At 36.1% G+C, this 18742-nt stretch overlaps 1 protein-coding gene across 23 annotated transcripts; it reads left to right on the top strand.

Annotated features, from left to right (window-relative positions):
- Positions 1-6214: 6214 nt before the first annotated feature.
- On the top strand, positions 6215-18251 carry LOC107802678 (uncharacterized). Of its 23 annotated transcripts, none has more exons than XM_075243286.1 (11): positions 6215-6807; positions 7947-8219; positions 8329-8412; positions 8489-11522; positions 13596-13653; positions 13749-13831; positions 13955-14150; positions 14260-14909; positions 15053-15203; positions 15439-15558; positions 17836-18251. In XM_075243286.1, the coding sequence occupies exon 4, from the start codon at positions 9458-9460 to the stop codon at positions 10949-10951; it is 1494 nt and encodes a 497-aa protein (XP_075099387.1). In that variant the 5' UTR covers positions 6215-6807; positions 7947-8219; positions 8329-8412; positions 8489-9457; the 3' UTR covers positions 10952-11522; positions 13596-13653; positions 13749-13831; positions 13955-14150; positions 14260-14909; positions 15053-15203; positions 15439-15558; positions 17836-18251. The 23 variants fall into 23 exon arrangements, 18 of the variants coding, with proteins under 18 accessions (XP_075099387.1, XP_075099385.1, XP_075099392.1 ...); XM_075243284.1 differs by having other exon boundaries at positions 8489-11624; XM_075243291.1 differs by having other exon boundaries at positions 8489-13653; positions 13955-14105; positions 14192-14301; positions 14827-14909; positions 15117-15203.
- Positions 18252-18742: the final 491 nt, after the last annotated feature.

The following is an 18742-nucleotide window of genomic DNA, read 5'->3' as shown; positions in this document are numbered from 1 at the left end:
CGGGGATATTGACTTCTGCATTGATTTGGCTCCGAGCACTCAGCCCATTTCTATCCCGCCGTATCGTATGGCCCCACCTGAGTTGAAAGTGTTGAAGGAGCAGTTGCAAGACTTGCTTGAAAAAGGTTTCATTAGACCTAGTTTTTGCCTTGGAGTGCGCCGATGTTGTTTGTTAAGAATAAGGACGGATCGATGAGAATGTGTATAGATTACCGGCAGTTGAACAAGGTTACAATCAAGAATAAGTATCCATTACCAAGGATTTATGATTTGTTTGATCAGCTTCAGGGTGCCAAGGTATTTTCGAAGATTGACTTGAGATCTGGCTACCATCAGTTGAGGATTAGGGCATCTGATGTCCCTAAGATAGCTTTTCGCACTCGGTACGGGCATTATGAGTTCTTGGTGATGTCATTTGGGTTGACAAATGTCCCAGCAGCTTTTATGGATTTGATGAATCGAGTGTTTAGGCATTACTTGGATTTGTTTGTGATAGTCTTCATTGATAATATTTTGATCTATTCCCGCAGCCGGGAGGAGCACGAGCAACATCTTAGAATGGTTCTTCAGACTTTGAGGGACAGTCAGTTGTATGCCAAGTTTTCGAAGTGCGAGTTTTGGTTGTGTTCAGTTGCATTCCTGGGTCATATTGTATCAACAGAGGGTATTTAGGTTGATCCGAAGAAGATAAAGGCAGTCGAGAACTGTCCTAGACCCGCATCAGCTACAGAGATCCGAAGTTTCTTGGGTTTGGCAGGCTACCATCGTCGGTTTGTGGAGGGGTTTTTGTTTATTGCAGCCCCGATGACCAGGTTGACCTAGAAGGGTGCCTAGTTTATGTGGTCAGATGAGTGTGAGGCGAGCTTTCAGAAGCTCAAGACAACTTTGACTACGGTACCGGTGTTGGTTTTGCCCATAGGTTCAGGGCCATATATAGTTTATTGTGATGCATCTTGTATTGGACTTGGTGCAGTGTTAATGCAGGATGGCAAGGTCATTGCCTATGCTTTGCGGCTGTTAAAGATTCATGAGAAGAACTATCCGGTTCATGATTTGTATTTAGCAGCCATTGTTCATGCGTTGAAGATTTGGAGGCATTATTTGTATGGTGTGGCATGTGAGGTGTTCACGGATCACAAGAGTCTGCAGTATTTGTTCAAGCAAAAGGAGCTAAATTTGAGGCAGAGAAGGTGGTTGGAGCTATTAAAGGACTATGATATCACCATCTTATATCATCCGGGAAAGGCCAATGTGTTGGCCGATGCTTTGAGTAGGAAGTCAGCCAGTATGGGCAGTCTTGCTTATATTCCGATTGGTGAGAGACTGCTTGCCTTGGATGTTCAGGCTTTGGCCAATCAGTTCGTGAGGTTGGATGTTTCTGAGCCCAACCATGTGTTAGCTTGCACAGTCGCTCGTTTTTATTTATTGGAGCATATCCAAGATCAGTAGTATGATGATCCCCATTTGTGTGTCCTTAGAGATACGGTGCAGCACAGAGGTGCCAAGCAGGTTACCTTAGGAGATGATGGAGTTTTGAGATTGCAGGGTCGAGTTTGTGTGCCTAATGTGGATGGACTCCGAGAGTTGATTTTAAAGGAGGCTCATAGTTCCCGGTACTCTATTCATCTGGGCGCCGCTAAGATGTATCAGGATTTGCGACAGCATTATTGGTGGAGGAGAATGAAGAAGGACATTATTGCATATGTGGCTCGGTGTTGTTGAACTGTTAGCAGGTTAAGTACGAGCATCAGAGGCCCGATGGTTTGTTCTAGAAGATTGAGATTCCTGAGTGGAAGTGGGAGCGTATCACTATGGACTTCGTTGTTGGACTCAGAGGAAGTTCGATGCAGTATGGGTTATTGTTGATAGGCTGACCAAGTCAACACATTTCATTCATATGGCAGTCTCCTATTCTTCCGAGAGGTTAGCTGAGATCTATATCTGGGAGATTGTTTGCCTTCATGGTGTGCCCGTGTCTATCATTTTAGATCGAGGTATGCAGTTTACCTCATATTTCTAAAGAGCATTTAAGCGAGAGTTGGGCACACGGGTTGAGTTGAGCACAACATTTCATCCTCAGACGGACAGGCAGTCCAAGCGGACCATTCAGATTTTGGAGGATATGCTCCGAGCTTGTGTCATTGACTTTGGAGGCTTATGGGATCAATTTTTGCCTTTAGCATAGTTTTCCTACAACAACAGCTACAAATCGAGTATCTAGATGGCCCCTTATGAGGCTTTGTATGGTAGGCAGTGTCGGTCACCGATTGGATGGTTTGAGCCGGGAGAGGCTCGGTTGTTGGGTACAGATCTAGTTCAAAATACCTTGGACAAGGTCAGGATTATTCAGGATAGGCTCCGTACAGCTCAGTACATGCAAAAGAGTTATGCCTACCGTAAGGTTTATGATTTGGCTTTCATGGTCGGTGAGCGGGTATTGCTTCGAGTGTCGCCTATGAAGGGCGTGATGAGATTTGGGGAAAAAGGCAAGCTTAGCCCTAGGTTCATTAGCCCGTTTGAGATTCTTGATCGAGTGGGAGAGGTGGCTTACAGACTTGTGTTTCCACCGAGCTTATCATCCTGCATCCAGTGTTTCATGTTTCCATGCTTCGGAAGTATCACGGCGATCCATCCCACGTGTTAGATTTTAGCACTGTTTCGTTGGACAAGGACTTCTCCTACGAGGAGGAGCCGGTAGCTATTCTAGACTAGCAGGTTCGTCAGTTGAGATCGAAAAGTTTCCCTTCTGTTCGTGTTCAGTGGAGAGGTCAGCCTGCTGAGACATCGACCTGGGAGTCCGAGTTCGATATGCGGAGCCGTTATCCTCATCTTTTCCCCGACTCAGGTACTTCCTTCTTATATTCGTTCTAGGACGAACGATTGTTTTAGAGGTGGAGAATGTGATGACCCAAATGGTCATCACTTGTTTTAAAAACAAATCCTATCTTCCGAGGCCTTAAAAACCTCTTTCTATCTCACATCGATTTGCGTGCACAGTCCGAGCGCGTAGTCGGAAAGCCATTTTGTGAAAATCTGGGAAAAATGATGAATTTTTCCTTTAAAATGAGTTTAAGTTGACTACGATCAACATTTTGGGTAAACGGACCCGGACCCATAATTTGACGGTCCCTGAGGGTCCGTAGGAAAATATGGGACTTGGGCATATGCCTGGAATCGAATTCTGAGGTCCCAAGCCCGACAAATGAATTTTTAAAGAAAATTATTTTCTGGATTATTTATGAGTTTTTGGAAATGAAATGTTTTTAAAATTTGATGGTATCGGGCATGTATTCTTGTTCTGGAGCCTGGTACGGGTCTTATATGTGATTTAAGTTGAGTTTGTGAAATTTGGTAAGAAACGGACTTGAAATGACGTGAATCGGACCGTATTTAAGAAAATTGGAAAATTAGAGGTTCTTAAGTGATTTCATGATTTTTATGCTAAATTCATAATTGTTGATGTTATTTTGGCGATTTGATCGCACGAGTAAGTTTATATGATATTTTTGAGTTAGTATGAATATTTGGTTTGGAGCCCCGAGGGCTCGGGTGAGTTTCGGATAGGTTTGGGATGGTTTTAAACTTAGAAAAAAAAGTTGCAGGTTTTCAGTTTTTGGTGCACAGGGATTTTGTGCTTCGCGTTTGCGTGGCTTCACTCGCGAACGCGGAAGGCAATCACCCTCAGGTGAAAATTTTTTCTTCGCGAATGCGGAGCTTGGGACGCGAACGCGAGGTTGTGGGGGGAATACCCTACGCGAATGCGTCCAGGCCCTCGTGAACGCGTAGGGTTAGTAGCCTGGGGGAGGGATTTCACACTTTACCTTATGCGAACGCGGCCACCTGACCGCGAACGCGATGACTCTGGGAGTTAAAGGTTTGTGAACGCGAGCTTCTGATCGCGAATGCGATGGTCAGCTGGGCCTGACCCATCGCGAATACGACAGGCCTATCGCGAACGCGATGAAGGCCTGCCCAGTGATTTTAAAACAGAAGCAAAAACGGGCAGAACCCATTTACTTCATATTTTCGAAATTTGGGAGCATTGAGGCGATTTTCAAAGAACATTTTCTTCCCCAAAATATTGGTAAATGATTCTAAACCTTTTTCTTTCGGTTTCCCATTGCATTTCATGGTTGGGTATTGGTTGGGTATTGGTGCTAGTTGAGGTTCTTTTGTGAAGTTAGATGTTGGAACAAGTTTGGTTATAGCTGATTTTCCCTTGCCGGGACGTATTTACTTATACCGTCGATTCCCTTGCCGGGATAGGGTTGTTTTCTTTGTTGTTCCCTTGCCAGAACTCTCTTTGTGATTGGTGTTGAACTGTATATGTGGATCGGGTTGCACGCCGCAATAATATTGTATTTGGATCAGGTTGCACACCGCAACAGTGATAAATGATATAGATCGGGTTGCACACTACAACAGTGTTTTATGATTTGGATCGGGTTGCGCGCCGCAACAATAGATAATAAAAGTGTTTATTGATTGATAATGATTTCCTTATTCTTTTGCTGTGAATTTTAAATAGTTCTTTATGCTTTTCTCTTAAATTACTGTTGGTAAATGATATTCCCTGCAGTATGTCCCCCTCCTATCTTTAATTATCTATTTCTGTTTATTTTCCGTTGTATATGATATAATTGCACAGGTTTATTTGGTAGTCTGGTCCTAGCCTCGTCACTACTTCGCCAGAGCTAGGCCAGACACTTACCAGCACATGGGGTCGGTTGTACTGATACTACACTCTGCACTTTGTGCAGATCCCGGAGTGACAGCTTTTGGACCATAGCTTTGGGTGGCTGCCTTCAGTCCAGTCAGAGATCGCGAGGTAGTCCTGCAGGCGTCTGCAGGCTCCGGCGTTCTCTTCTATCTCTATATTCTGCTTTCATTTACTTTAGAGACAGATTGTATCTTTCTTCCCAGACAATTGTTTGTAGTATTCGTAGACGGTCCGTGATATTGTGACACCGGTTCCGGGTAGAGATGTACTTGGCATTGTCGTACTTCTTTTTTTGGCTAAGTTATCAGATTACGTCTTCCGCATGTATTTAATTACTATTAATATTTCACTGTTAATCGCATGTTGATTTAAACTGTTAAAAGGGCTAAATAAAAGAGTTAGTGAATCTATAATACTCGGCTTGCCTAGCTTTCACGAGTAGGCGCCATCACGACTCTTGAGGGTGAGAAATTCGGGTCGTGACATGAGGTCACCAAAGGGAATCCTTCTCAATCAGAGGAAATATGCCCTTAGTCTGATCTCTGAAGTTGGGCAGAGTGGGGAAAAACCTGCAAGTTCTCCACTTGAACAAAATCAAAAGCTAACTACAGTAGACTATGACAAATATGTAGGGGCAATAGGAGATGAAGAATTGCATGATATAGGTGGATATCAAAAACTTATAGGAAAGCTAATATATCTGACCATAACCAGACTAGACATATGCTTTGTTGTTCAAATGCTGAGTCAGTTTATGCAACATCTAGAACAGTCACACCTAGAGGCAGTATTGAGAGTTGTAAGATATATTAAGGGATGTCGAGGAAGAGGAGTATTACTGAAAAAGGAACCTGTAGAACAAGTCACAGCCTATTGTGATTCAGATTAGGCAGTCTGTCCAAACACAAGAAGATCTGTTACAAGGTATGTGGTGAAAATGGGTGATTCCTTGATCTTATGGAAATAAATAAAAAAAGCAACAGACTGTGAGCAGAAGTTCAGTAGAAGCTGAGTATAGAAGCATGGCAGCTGTGGTATCTGAAGTAGTTTGGCTCACAAGGTTGATTTAAGAGCTTGGAATTGAGGTTCAAATACCTGTGAAGCTGTTTTGTGATAGCAAAGCAGCTCTACAGATTGTTGCCAATCCAATCTATCATGAAAGAACTAAACACATAGAGATAGACTGTCATTTTGTGAGGGAAAGAATCAAAAGTGGTCTGATTACACCAGAACATATATCAATAAGAGAGCAAGTTGCAGATATGATGACCAAAGCCTTAGGTACTGCACATCACCAGATTCTTGTGTCTAAGCTGGGAGTGTTAGATGTTTTTCACCCTTCAACTTGAGGGGGAGTTTTGTGATAATAGATACTACTTAAGAGTTAGGGACCAAAATGTGAATAGTAAAAGTTAGAAGACAAAATTGTAATGAAGGAAAAGTTGGGAAGTTAGTCTGTTAAAAAGATCAGTTATTGATCCACATTTTCTCTCCTCCTTCTCTTTAGCTTTCTCTCTCTATAATTCACTGTCAATTAGCAATCTTCATAGCTTGAATCCTGTAAATTGACACTTATTACTTACCATTTTTTTAGTTTTCCATAAATCCTATGTACTTTAAACCTTCTTTTGGTAAATTGCTCTGCATCAATTTTGAAATTTTCATTATCGTGGTGGAACTCATTTGAAATTTCACATACACTTGAACAATAACACTCGCTTATTATCTTTCTAATAAAATTCCACATGGTCTTTTCAATAACAAAATTAGTTTTTAAAGCCATCCGCTTCTCCTGATTACCTCTATATAGCTTATTAAAAGTCATTATCTATTCCTATATTATAAATGGGGATAACCAGGCAGCTCATGGTCAACATGTCTGCCTGACCCAAAATTATTTCATGGTTGTATTTGCAGCCCAACACATGTAGCCCAATTTTAATAGCTATCAATTCACCGTTTGATTTATCTTGCTATATCCGACACTTTCCAAGTTTATCTGCGAAGCCCTCTTCTTCAAACGCCTCTTTGCTTCATATTTGTGCTCTCTTGCTCCTCCCCTCTGATCTATTGCTATTTTCTACTGGGTAATCTTCTTCTCAACTTGTGTTTTTTGTATTGATTTTGTTTCAATCTTTGATAATATTGTAGGTATTTGTGTTTTTCCCTGAATAGCGAATAAATTCTGTTCTCAAGGTGTTTGACAAAATTCTTCAATCAGGATTTTTACTAGATTTGTTATACATGTTCCTGCCTGTTATTTTCTTTGGTTGCATTTTGAGTTAGGGCTTTCATGTACTTCTTTAGTGCCTGAGATATACCAAGGGGCAATGGCTGAAGTTTATGCTAAATTGATCAAGAAAAGGGTTATTTCTTGGTTTTGGTTCAGAGAAGAACAAATTTATTTTCGTATCTTTGTGTTTCCAAAACCCAAAAATTGATTTTGAAACCAAATAACTTCGTTTGGTTTTGATTTCTGAAAATGTCTTGTACTGCATAGAGCAAATGGGTCCCATGCAACTGCTTTGTACTTTCATTTTCTTGAGTAGGAGAACTTCTTCTTAAAAGAAAGTGAACGCTGTTTAGGACAACTAAGAGTGCAGAGTAGTAATTTGAGATGGGGCGTATTAAAAGGTTTGTAATATTTATTTTCTTCAGTTTATGTGCTCTGCTAAGTTATGTTGCAAAAGTAGGACAGAAAATTGACTTGGAAGTTCTTGATTCAGCTTCTCTTGACAAGTATATTTCCAAGATATCAGGAATAAGTCAAAAATAATTTTGGCAGAGTTAATATTTTAAATATTGTATAGTTGGTGACAACAATCTTATTACCAGTAAAATTGACATTGAAGATTCACTTTGTAGATGAATTGATTAACATCATTTCCCTCTTAAAGAAACATAGTGAATACTTTGTACAAGAATTGATTAATATCATTTTTCTTTTAAAGAAACATAGTGAATATACTCTTGCAGTTGAGTTGTATAAGTTGCTCCATTTATAGCTATTGTAGTTCTCGTGATTGAGGAGTATCTACATGTTCAATTAAACAATCATTAGATGTTGTTACAATTTTTCTTATATGTAGTGGTCAGAAAATAAAAGTCACATATATTTGAGTCTCAGTAGTACTTTTTATTAATCTGATGCTATTCGCTTCAGATGTTACCTCTGCCAGCAAACTATTTCTATTTACTTCGTGTGTTTTAATTTCTATAATTGCAGTTTTGTAGGAATAATGGGTTCTAAACAAAAAAAACAAACATGTTTGCTTCGCAAAATCAGAAGCTGAGATGAAACTTAGGCGACATGAAACGTACAAAATAATATCTGCGGAAAAAAAAGAAGCATTGTTACTACAACGACGAACAAAAAGACAAGAGTTAAAAAGGAGTAGTCTTTCTGAGAATGTTGTTTTTCCTGGCGCTACTCCAGCTGCAACTGAGTTTCAGCAACAAAATATTCCTCTTAGGAGCTCTTCTTATGTTTTAAAAACAGGTTAGAATACATCCTTTGTTATTTTATTTTTTTAGAAATGTCCCTTCACGCTTTTTGCATGTGAGTATAATTGAATGACGGTAAATGTGTGTTGTGTTTCCCCTATTAGCCAACGAGCGTCACGTTGATGCTTTAGAAGTTACATTTGACAAGCGAAAGATTATAAATTATCCCTTCTACTCATTTGAAGTAGGTAAGTATCAAGGATGCAATGTTGACTTTTACATAATGTCTTTATTTATTCATAATTTATTACTTTTTGGCGTTAGGGTCAACGTCACATGCATCTAATGAAAGTAGTAGTATGAGCTCAACAATGGTTGGAAAAAAAGATTTGCACCAATCTTTTATTATGATACTGTTGTATATTACTTTATTGGTAATTTTATGCTAATAATACTTAAATATACAGGTTATAACTCAACAAAAAAGAGTTATACATACGTAGGTCAGTTACAATCTGATTATGTTCCCTTGAAGACTGTTCCTAACTGTAAATTTTGTGGTGCAAAAAAATTTGAATATGAACCACCTGGATTCTGCTGTAACAATGGTTCGATCAAGTTAGTTTCACATGAGATGCCTGTTGAACTACAAAATTTATATTTAGGGACTACTGAAGAATGTAAACATTTTCGAACATATATCAGAACATACAATAATATGTTTGCATTCACATCACTTGGTGTAAATTATGATAAAGAATTAGCAAAAAGAAATCGTGGTATTTATACATTTAGAGTTCAGGGAAAGATGTACCATTTTATAAATGATTTGCTGCCTCCGAGTGGAATAGCAAAAAATCTACAACTATACTTCTATGAGAACGATAACGAATTAGCTAACAGAATGGCTTGCTTTGAGAAAATGCATGAATCAATAGTCAAAAAGCTAATGAACATACTGAGAATTAATCCATACTCTATTTTCTTAAAATTCCTAATAGATGTTCCAAATCTATCGAACTACAATATTGCACTTAAATCTGACTCAGGTTTGGATCAACGTGTATACAATCTTCCTACTACATCAGAAGTTGCAGGATATGGGTTGAAAAAGAAATCACCGAAGTTAGTTCTGCACCTCATATTCAAATCTACACTCATAGAAACAGATCTCAAATAGTGAACTACTATTACGGATGTTATGATCCGCTACAATATCCACTATTATACAACCAAAAGACTTCTAAACGTCGAGCCTTTTGTGAATACGAAGAATTACCAAGTATTAGAAATATGTGTTCTGTTGATGGATATCTTGACATGGAAGCTCAAAATCTTGAAAAAGGAAAACGAAAAAGAGATAATATCTCTGTTCGTGAATATTACTGTTATAAATTCCAAATGAGAGAAGATGAAACAAATGAAACTTTGTATTCTGGAAGATTATTTCAACAATATTCAGTAGATGAACACATAAAACTTGAAACACAGAGATTAAATTTTTTTTCATTCAACCCAGATCTCTTTAGGATAGAAATGCTACAAGGACTCATTGATATTTTAAGACTTGGAGAAAGAGACGCTTCAAATATAGGAAAGCAAACATTCCTTCCTGTTACTTTTATAGGCGGACCAAGAGACATGTGTCGACGCTATATGGATGTTATTTCTTTGGTACAACAATTTGGAAAACCTGATCTATTCATAACGATGACTTGTAACCCATCTTGGCCCGAAATAAAAGAGCACTTGCTACCAACTGACGAAGCACAGAACAGACCTGATTTAATTAGTCGAGTTTTTAAGGTAAAGATAGAAGAACTAAAAACCGATATATTAAAAAGAAATATCTTTGGAAAAGTTGCAGCTTTTATGTATACTATAGAATTTCAAAAACGTGGTTTACCACATGCTCATTTCCTTATTATACTTACTAATGAATACAAACTACTCACTCCAGAATCTTATGATAATATTGTTCGTGCTGAATTGCCTGATTGTAAAGCTGAAGAAACCTTATATAAACTTATTCTTCAACATATGATGCATGGACCTTGTGGTAAATTAAATCCTACAAATTCATGTATGCAACAGAAAAAAGGTGGTTGCAAATTCAAATATCCAAGAAGCTTTGCTGATCAAACATCAAAAGGGAAAAATTCTTACCCAATTTATAGAAGACGGAATACAGGACTTGTGAAAGTCAAAGATCACTATTTCGATAACACATGGGTTGTCCCTTATAATCCATTCTTACTTGGAAAATTCAATTGCCACATAAATGTTGAAATTTGTTCAGATATTAAAACTGTTAAATATATTTATAAATACATCTGTAAAGGATATGATAAAATCGCATATCACATACATGACAATGACACAAATGTTGAAGTAGATGAAATAAAAGAATATCAGTCTGCTCGATGGGTATCACCACCTGAGGCTACATGGCATTTATTTGGTTTTCCTATTAATGAAATGACACCAGCTGTTTATCATCTTCGGTTACATCTTGAAGGACAACAAGTTGTTTCTTTTAAGAGTGCATCGAGTATAAACTCAATTATGAATAATCCTATGATTAGAAAAATAATGTTAACAGAATTTTTCGCTATGAACAAAACAAATAAAGATGCAATAAAGCTCAATCTACTGTATAAAGAATTTCCACAATATTTTGTATGGTCAGTACAATATAAAATGTGGACCCGTCGAACAAAGGGTAATGTAATTGGACGTGTTGTAACATGTCATCCAACAGAAGGTGAAAGATATTATCTGAGATAATTATTAATGAATATAAGAGGACCAAAATCATATGAAGACCTACTAACTGTAAATGAAGTACGTTGCGATACATTCAGAGAATCAGCTCAAAAAAGAGGACTATTTCATTGTGACAATAACTTAGCTGAATGTATGCTAGAAGCTGAGAGTTATCAAATGCCATGTAGCTTGAGACGCTTGTTTGCTACATTGTTGGTATATTGTGATCCTGCTAATCCAAGAGAATTATGGGAGAAATTCGAGAACTCTATGCCTGAAGACTTCAAAGTTTTACCAGTTATCGGAACAAAAAGTGTTTGATATAAAGTTTTAGATTGTCTCAATGACATCTTACATTCGATGGGACATAACATTAATGAGTATAAACTTATCGCTGAAAATTTCAAGGCTTCAAAGGCTGCCAAAGAAGGAAGAGAAATATTCTTCGAAAGAAACATAATTGTTACTGAAGTAGAGCTATTACTGCGACAAAAATTGAACCGTGAACAACAGATGGCATACAATGTGATTATAGACAGAATATCTTCGAACTGACCGGGAGCTTTTTTTGTTGACGGTTCTGGAGGAACAGGTAAAAATTTTTTATACCGTGCCTTATTAGCTACTGTGCGATCTAAAGGATTTATTGCTCTAGTAACAGCAACCTCTGGAGTTGCGGCTTCGATTCTTCCAGGTGGTCGTACAGCTCATTCCCGTTTTAAAATTCTCATTGACATTGATGAAAATTTTAGTTGCAATATTAGCAAACAAAGTTCACTTGCCTGTTTGATTCGAGATGCAAAATTAATTGTATGGGATGAAGTATCGATGGCAAAAAAGAAAATGATTGAAACTTTTGATCTACTTTTGAAAGATTTCTTGAATACTAATGTGCTTTTTGGTGGTAAAGTTGTTGTCTTTGGTGGTGATTTTAGACAAACTTTACCAGTAGTTCGAAATGGAAAAAGAGAGGATTTTATTCATGAGAGTTTATTATATTCTGACATTTGGCCCTGACTTGAAAAATTGCAACTGTCAGAAAACATGCGTGCAAAAACTGATCCGGCCTTTTGTGAATATTTGATGAGAATAGGAAATGGAAAAGAACCTCTTACTTCTGAAAACAAAATTGAAATTCCAAAATCATTTATTGTCCCTTATACTACTGAACAGGAATCTTTGAATGCATTATGTGAAACAACATTTCCTAACATGCATGCTTTCTTCTGTGATGCATCTTCTGTAACTTCCCGCGTTATTTTGACGACGAAAAATGATTTTGTAAATGAAATAAATGATATGCTTATAGACAAATTTCCAAAAGAAGCTAAAACATTCGTTGCAATTGATGAAACATGTGAATCGAATGATCAAAGTCAGTATGAAGATTTTTTGCATTCTTTAAATCCTGCTGGTTTACCTCCTTATAGATTAACTTTGAAAGAAATTTGTCCAATTATATTATTACGAAATTTGAATCCTTGTGAAGGTTTGTGCAATGGCACAAGATTGACATGTTGTGATTTTAAAACACATGTTATAAGCGCAAAAATTGCAAGCGGTGACTTTAAAAATACACATGTGTTTATTCCGAGAATACCATTGATGTCATCAGAAGATGAAAAATCCCCAGTGCAGTTTAAAAGAACACAATTTCCAGTAAGACTTTATTTTACTATGACTATAAATAAATCACAAGGTCAAACATTAGATTTTGTTGGTATATATTTACGAGAACCAGTATTTTCGCATGGTCAGCTTTACGTTGCATTGTCGAGCGCAAAAGCTTCCAATTGTCTCAAGATATTAATTCGGCCTCCAAACCCAGATAGTGATGACGATCATTCTACATACAATATAGTTTACGATGAAATTATTCAAAAGGCTTTTTTTGTGAATCTTTTACATGTTACTGTATAATGTCTGTTCAACTAAAGAAAGTTAAACATACAGTTTAAACACAACAGCACACGTCTTGTTTGTGGAACATGTACTTAAAAGGTTAGGTTGTGCTTCTATTTCTCCATTTGGGTTTCTCATTTATTTTTTATATTTTGTTTCTTATATCTTAATGCTTCATTTTGATCTGATGTGCATATTTGTTTGTTTTATCTATGTATATTTTTTTTTGGTTATATTCGTTTTGTTGTCTGTGATTTTGGGTATCCTTATAATCCGACAAAGCAGAGGAGGTGGTAGGGTAATCGCTAGGTTTGTTATTGAAGGGTTCAATCATATTTCAACAGCTTTAATACTAAAAAAATTTGCAAACTTCAATATTCAAGAAAGGTTGAAAATGAGTATTTTACAAGCACTGGAAACTCTTCAATAAAAAATGTTGAAGAACATTTGAGAAGCACTAGAAGATATGAGGTTCTAATGGATTGGTTATCATTACAGCATGTGCACACTAATTTACGCAATGTGTTTGATATATGGCTTAAAATTGAGATAACTGAATAATGTTTTTTTGTTTCTTTTGTTTTTATTTACCATTTTGAAGCTTACTGTTCATCCTTCTTTGGCATGCATATATGTGAGTTTTTTGCCAAGTAATGTGAAGCATGTTATTTTTTCCACGCAAATTATTGTTATTATTTTCTTCTGTTTTGGTTGTCTCTTCTTGTGAGTGTATTGATATATTTTTTCCCATTTTGTTGCCCAGTCCTGCGCACATGTTCTGATGTTGCACATTTTCATGGATCTTGAGTTTTTTTGTAAAGGTAAAGAAATGGATCTTGAAATTACTGAGATATGTGGATTAAAAATAGTGTGATCGGAGTTTTCATATAAAGGGTAAGATGTTTGTCATGAATAGAGGTGGACTTGAAGAGACAACAAGCAATCTATCGCTGCTTGGCTAAAGAAGTTCAGTTAGTATCTCAGCCTCTGTGACACATGGTAAGTCCGAATTCGTCATAGCATTTTTCGCTAATGTGTGTTACTGTATTTATTTCAATTAACTCGAGTCTCATTTTAGAGGGCTGATTATAGTGAGTTCAAAGTACATAATTTCTTGTGCAGGTCTTCAAAGCGTAATCATTTAAATACTCCAGACAGAATACTCAGGCTACAAAGGCTTATGACAGCAGTAAAACTGATTGAAGCCACGTCTAAAAGCTTCCATCTGCAGCCTAATTTCAGACATGACAGTAGCGTCAACTACCAAATAAACGTATTCCTTCGAGCTACTGAAATCCACTTGCAAATTCCATCCAAGGTATTGAAAGAAATATCAACAGATTCTTTTGTATTATGTAGATTTTAAAAAACTTGCGACGAGGTTTCCGAAAGAACATCAAACCAATTAGATTTGAGATTTATTTCAGACTCTGGAATTCAAGCATCAACCACGTCACATTGCAGCAGAGGTAATTTATAGCACCACTTTGTCATCATGAGCGCCTTTAGTTTTTACGGTTATTAGTGGCTGAATGGATAAAATTTAATCGCATTTGTGTTTGAAGTGCTTATTGGTTGTTACTAAGTATATAATAGTTTTGACATGTTGAGTTCTGTTTATTTACTTTTTCGTCAAATGAGAAAAAAGTGATCTTATAGAAGTTTGTAGCCTTGTGTTTTCCCTCATCAAAATCATAGCTTCGCATATTTAAGATTTAACTTGTGATTTACTCATCAGCTATTATAGGTAAGTTATTAGGATTAAACAACTAATTTTTTTTCTCCTTGGAATGGCATTGTCAAAAATTTATTGATATATTTTTTCCTTTTTTTTGATGTTGCACATTTTCATAGATCTTGAGTTTTTTTGTAAAGGTAAAGAAATGGATCTTGAAATTACTGAGATATGTGGATTAAAAATAGTGTGATCGGAGTTTCCATATTTAGCGTGGTTGGAGTTTTCATATAAAGGGTAAGATGTTTGTCATGAATAGAGGTGGACTTGAAGAGACAACAAGCAATCTATCGCTGCTTGGCTAAAGAAGTTCAATTAGTATCTCAGCCTCTGTGACACATGGTAAGTCCGAATTCGTCATAGCATTTTTCGCTAATGTGTATTACTGTATTTATTTCAATTTATGCAATTCTTTGTAACTCGAGTTTCATTTTAGAGGGCTGATTATAGTGAGTTCAAAGTACATAATTTCTTGTGCTCCTCAGGCTACAAAAGCTTACAACAGCAGTAAAACTGGTTGAAGCCACATCTAAAAGCTTCCGTTTGCAGCCTGATTCCAGACATGACGGTAGCGGCAACTACCAAATAAACGTATTCCTTCAAGTTACTGAAATCCCCCTGCAAATTCCATCCAAGGTACTGAAAGAAATTTTAAGTTCTCTTCATTTATTTTATTACCCTGCTATTCTCCTGAGTATCTGTTTTATTTTCTGTTGACAAAATTTTCAGTGTATTAAATTATTATTATTATTATATCTGATTTTGACGTGATCACAGAACACAACCAGATATTACAATTATAGAAGATAAAGAAGAAGCCCCATCTACTTCATTTTATCTATTGATTTTTTTGCTATTCTGTGTAAAATAGAGAAAGTGCAACAGAGAAATTTCCTCGAGATGAATATGCTGACCCAAAAAATGATGAGGATGAAAAGCGTGACTATCTGGGAGATGAAGACAATGCGGATAACTTAAAGACCAAAATCATGTAAAGTATTTCCTTGCTCCTTAATGCTTTTGTAGAGTTTGTTTAACGCAAGCTATTTCACTTTCATTTAATCTGCCAAGACTTGCTCTACTTTTCTCTTCGATATGTTCATTATTTGCCTGCATGTCATTAACGCCTTTTGCTATTACGGTCTTATATTCAAATAAATAAGGTGGAGCATGTAACTGTAATTGGAAAGACTTAATACTATATTTTATTAATTTAAATAAATCACATTAAGTTTTATTCTTTTCTGGTCTGCAAATGTGAATCGTTCAGTTAGTCCAGTGGCTTTATATAATTTTGCGAGATATTTTTGTGAATGTAACCTGAAAAAGAAAAAATTCTCAGTGCTTGAATTTTCGATGCTGAAAATATTTCTTATTTCATTTCTTTGGTTTGTTAAGTCATAGCAATTATGTCAAATAGCTTAAGGGTTTCAATGTGGTTACAATCTAAAGAATTATAACTCCAATTGGTGGTACAATATGATTTTCTGTGATAAAATGAATTATGTTATCTTTGATGTCTACATATGGTAGTTAGCCCTGTCCTGTTGTTATCTGCTTTTTTGCTACAGGTAGCACAGTTTTCCCATTTAAATTCTTCTGATTTATTTCTCCTCTTTGACCACTTTTGTTATGCCATTCGCACTATTGTTGGTTTTTTCTATGTTTCAGCCCTCCTTTGAGTACCTCACAATGCTATCCTGACCACTATTGGATCTTCTTATGCTTTTGATTACTAATTTTTTCTTTCAAAGTTTTTCTTGGTAGAACATCAAAAGTTTATCCTGTTATCCATTTCCTTAGGAATCCTTATTTCAGTACTGAATTTTAATTCTTTCTTTATATCTTCATATGTTAGTGGTAATGCATGGGATTTGTAGCTTATGTACTGATAAGTTTTAAACAATAAAACTCTAGAATGCACGTTATTCCGAGACCGAATAGGAAAATTGAATTACTGTGATTATTTTGTTAAAGCTGTGTATTATTAATAAAGCCATTGATATATAGCTTGTCAATTTTCAATTTTGATGGTATGGTTACTACTCTTTACTACAGTGGACTTTCAATGAATAACAATAAGGTAACATTTTTCGTTGCTGGAGTAGTAGACTTGCTCAATACCTGTCTTTTACCATTCTTATGTGAGGGCAGTTGAACACGAAAGTTAATAAATGATTAACACTGGAAGATAAACTCAGAGCTCACTTGAGATGGTTGGCATGTCTTGTGTGGACCTCCAGATTGTATTGCTGAATTTCTCAGCTGGTATAGGATTCTCTTCGTGGTTGATTATTAAGTTACATTAGACAGACAAGCCATATGAAAGACCAATATTCACTTGTTGAACCGAGGAAATAGTTGTCATTGAAGTCCTATTTATTTTTAAAGTCATTCGATGTCTTTTCTTACTATAGTTGCAAATTCATCTTTGCGGCAGTTAATGCAGAGCCTGTGAGTGAATCTCCAATTTCTCACAAGGCTTCCAAAAAAGGGTCTTGTAAGGTACCTGCAAATTCAAATAAGAGGAAGAAAAAAGATACATCATCTGAATCTAAAGACGAGGAGCTAAATAGTGGTGAGGAGAGTGACGACTATGAAAAACAATTTAATTTGTTTTTATTTGGGTCCTTCTTGGTTTGATTATGTTTCCATTGTTGTCCTGTTATGGTTGCTTCTTCTATAGTTTCTGCAGTTTGTAGTTTCTGTTGGAATATTTTTTGATTCAGATTGTTTTTTATCCTGTATTCCATCTATTATTCACACCCATTATTTTTTGAGTTTCTTTGCTCCCAATCTAAGAGATTCTTCCTTTTATGAGAAATGACAACTGTCAGATTCAAGTGTCTTTTATTGGTGAACATTCTTTCTTGTTCTATTGAACTTTAATTGCTGGATATTAGTTTTATAGTTAGTCTGATTCTATTGAATCTTTAATTGCTGGATATTAGTTTTATAGTTAGTCTGATTCTATTGAATCTTTAATTGCTGGATTTTTAGTTTACCTTTACGAAAAGATTGAATTTTTAGTTAGCGTTTAGTTCATATTCCTAGGTTTTAGTTTACTGCTTTTTCTGATTCTGAAAAATGAAACTTTAATTAATGAGTTTAAAAAAAAATTAATCTTTAGTTAATTATTAGTTTCATTTGTTGTATTGGTCTACTATTTTCAAGTTTAACTTGGTCTTAAGCATCTTTAAGCTGAACTTGAAATGAGTACTGGATCAATGCAACTTCTTTACATGCTAATTCCTGTTTCTTTTGTTAGAGAAATTCAACTAGCACGAGGACTATCATTTACCATTACTGCAAAGGTCAAGGAAAGGGTGCTGCCAAAGCTACAAGAAGTAAAAAGGGCAGTGACCATGGAAGGAGTCGACCTCCATCGGCAAACAAAAGCTCTCAGCCTGAATGGATGAGTACAACTTTTCTGGTTAAGCTAAAAGCTCTGAATATTTCCATTGGCTGCTCAGTTGCACTTTAAAAAGTGAATCATTTTCATCATTATTTTCATTCTACAGTATGAAATTTAGCAAGTGTAAAGCATTTGTGCTTTAAATTAGTAACCTGTATTGACAGAGACCATTAACCGCCAAGATAGAAGGCTCTGTCCAACTTTGTATCTGCTCGTCTCTATATCTATGATTCACATATGTCAACAAATTACAAGGTGATTGAATTTTATCCTTGATTAGCAATTCCAATACTAAGTACTCCACCATGGAGTTGATGTTCATGTTAAGCACCAAAATTGATTGTGTAACTATAATGTTTAACCATTGCAGTTCACGTGAAGTTTAATATATCAATTGTCAGAGCAGTTAAAAAGCATTGGAAATTGATAATATATTAACAAACTTTCATGGAATGAATAAAGTATCACCAAGTATTATGGGAAACAACTGCAAAAAAAATTAACGCTAAATAACTATTGGGCCTGTGCTTAGCACAGGCTACACCCACTAGTATAATATAAAGCAAAGAAAATAAAAACTTATAAAGAAAAAAATAAAAAAAACAAAAAAAATATAAAGGAATACGAAGGAAAATTACTCAAAGGTCAACTTCTACAACGATATTCATTGGTCCTCATTAAATTCATACATATAAACTGCAAACCTAAATTGAAAGTCATGTATTTTAATACATGAGCCTTGCGCATTGATTTCTAAATC

This window comes from Nicotiana tabacum, chromosome 22 (genome assembly GCF_000715075.1).
Source record: "Nicotiana tabacum cultivar K326 chromosome 22, ASM71507v2, whole genome shotgun sequence".
NCBI classification, from domain to species: Eukaryota; Viridiplantae; Streptophyta; class Magnoliopsida; order Solanales; family Solanaceae; genus Nicotiana; species Nicotiana tabacum.
The sequence above is the reverse complement of the archived record's forward strand: the minus strand, read 5'-3'. Positions and strand labels throughout refer to the sequence as shown.

Bases quoted from the DNA above. Each gene is read 5' to 3' on its own strand.
- LOC107802678 (XM_075243286.1), top strand. From the start codon at position 9,458: ATGTGTTCTGTTGATGGATATCTTGACATGGAAGCTCAAAATCTTGAA.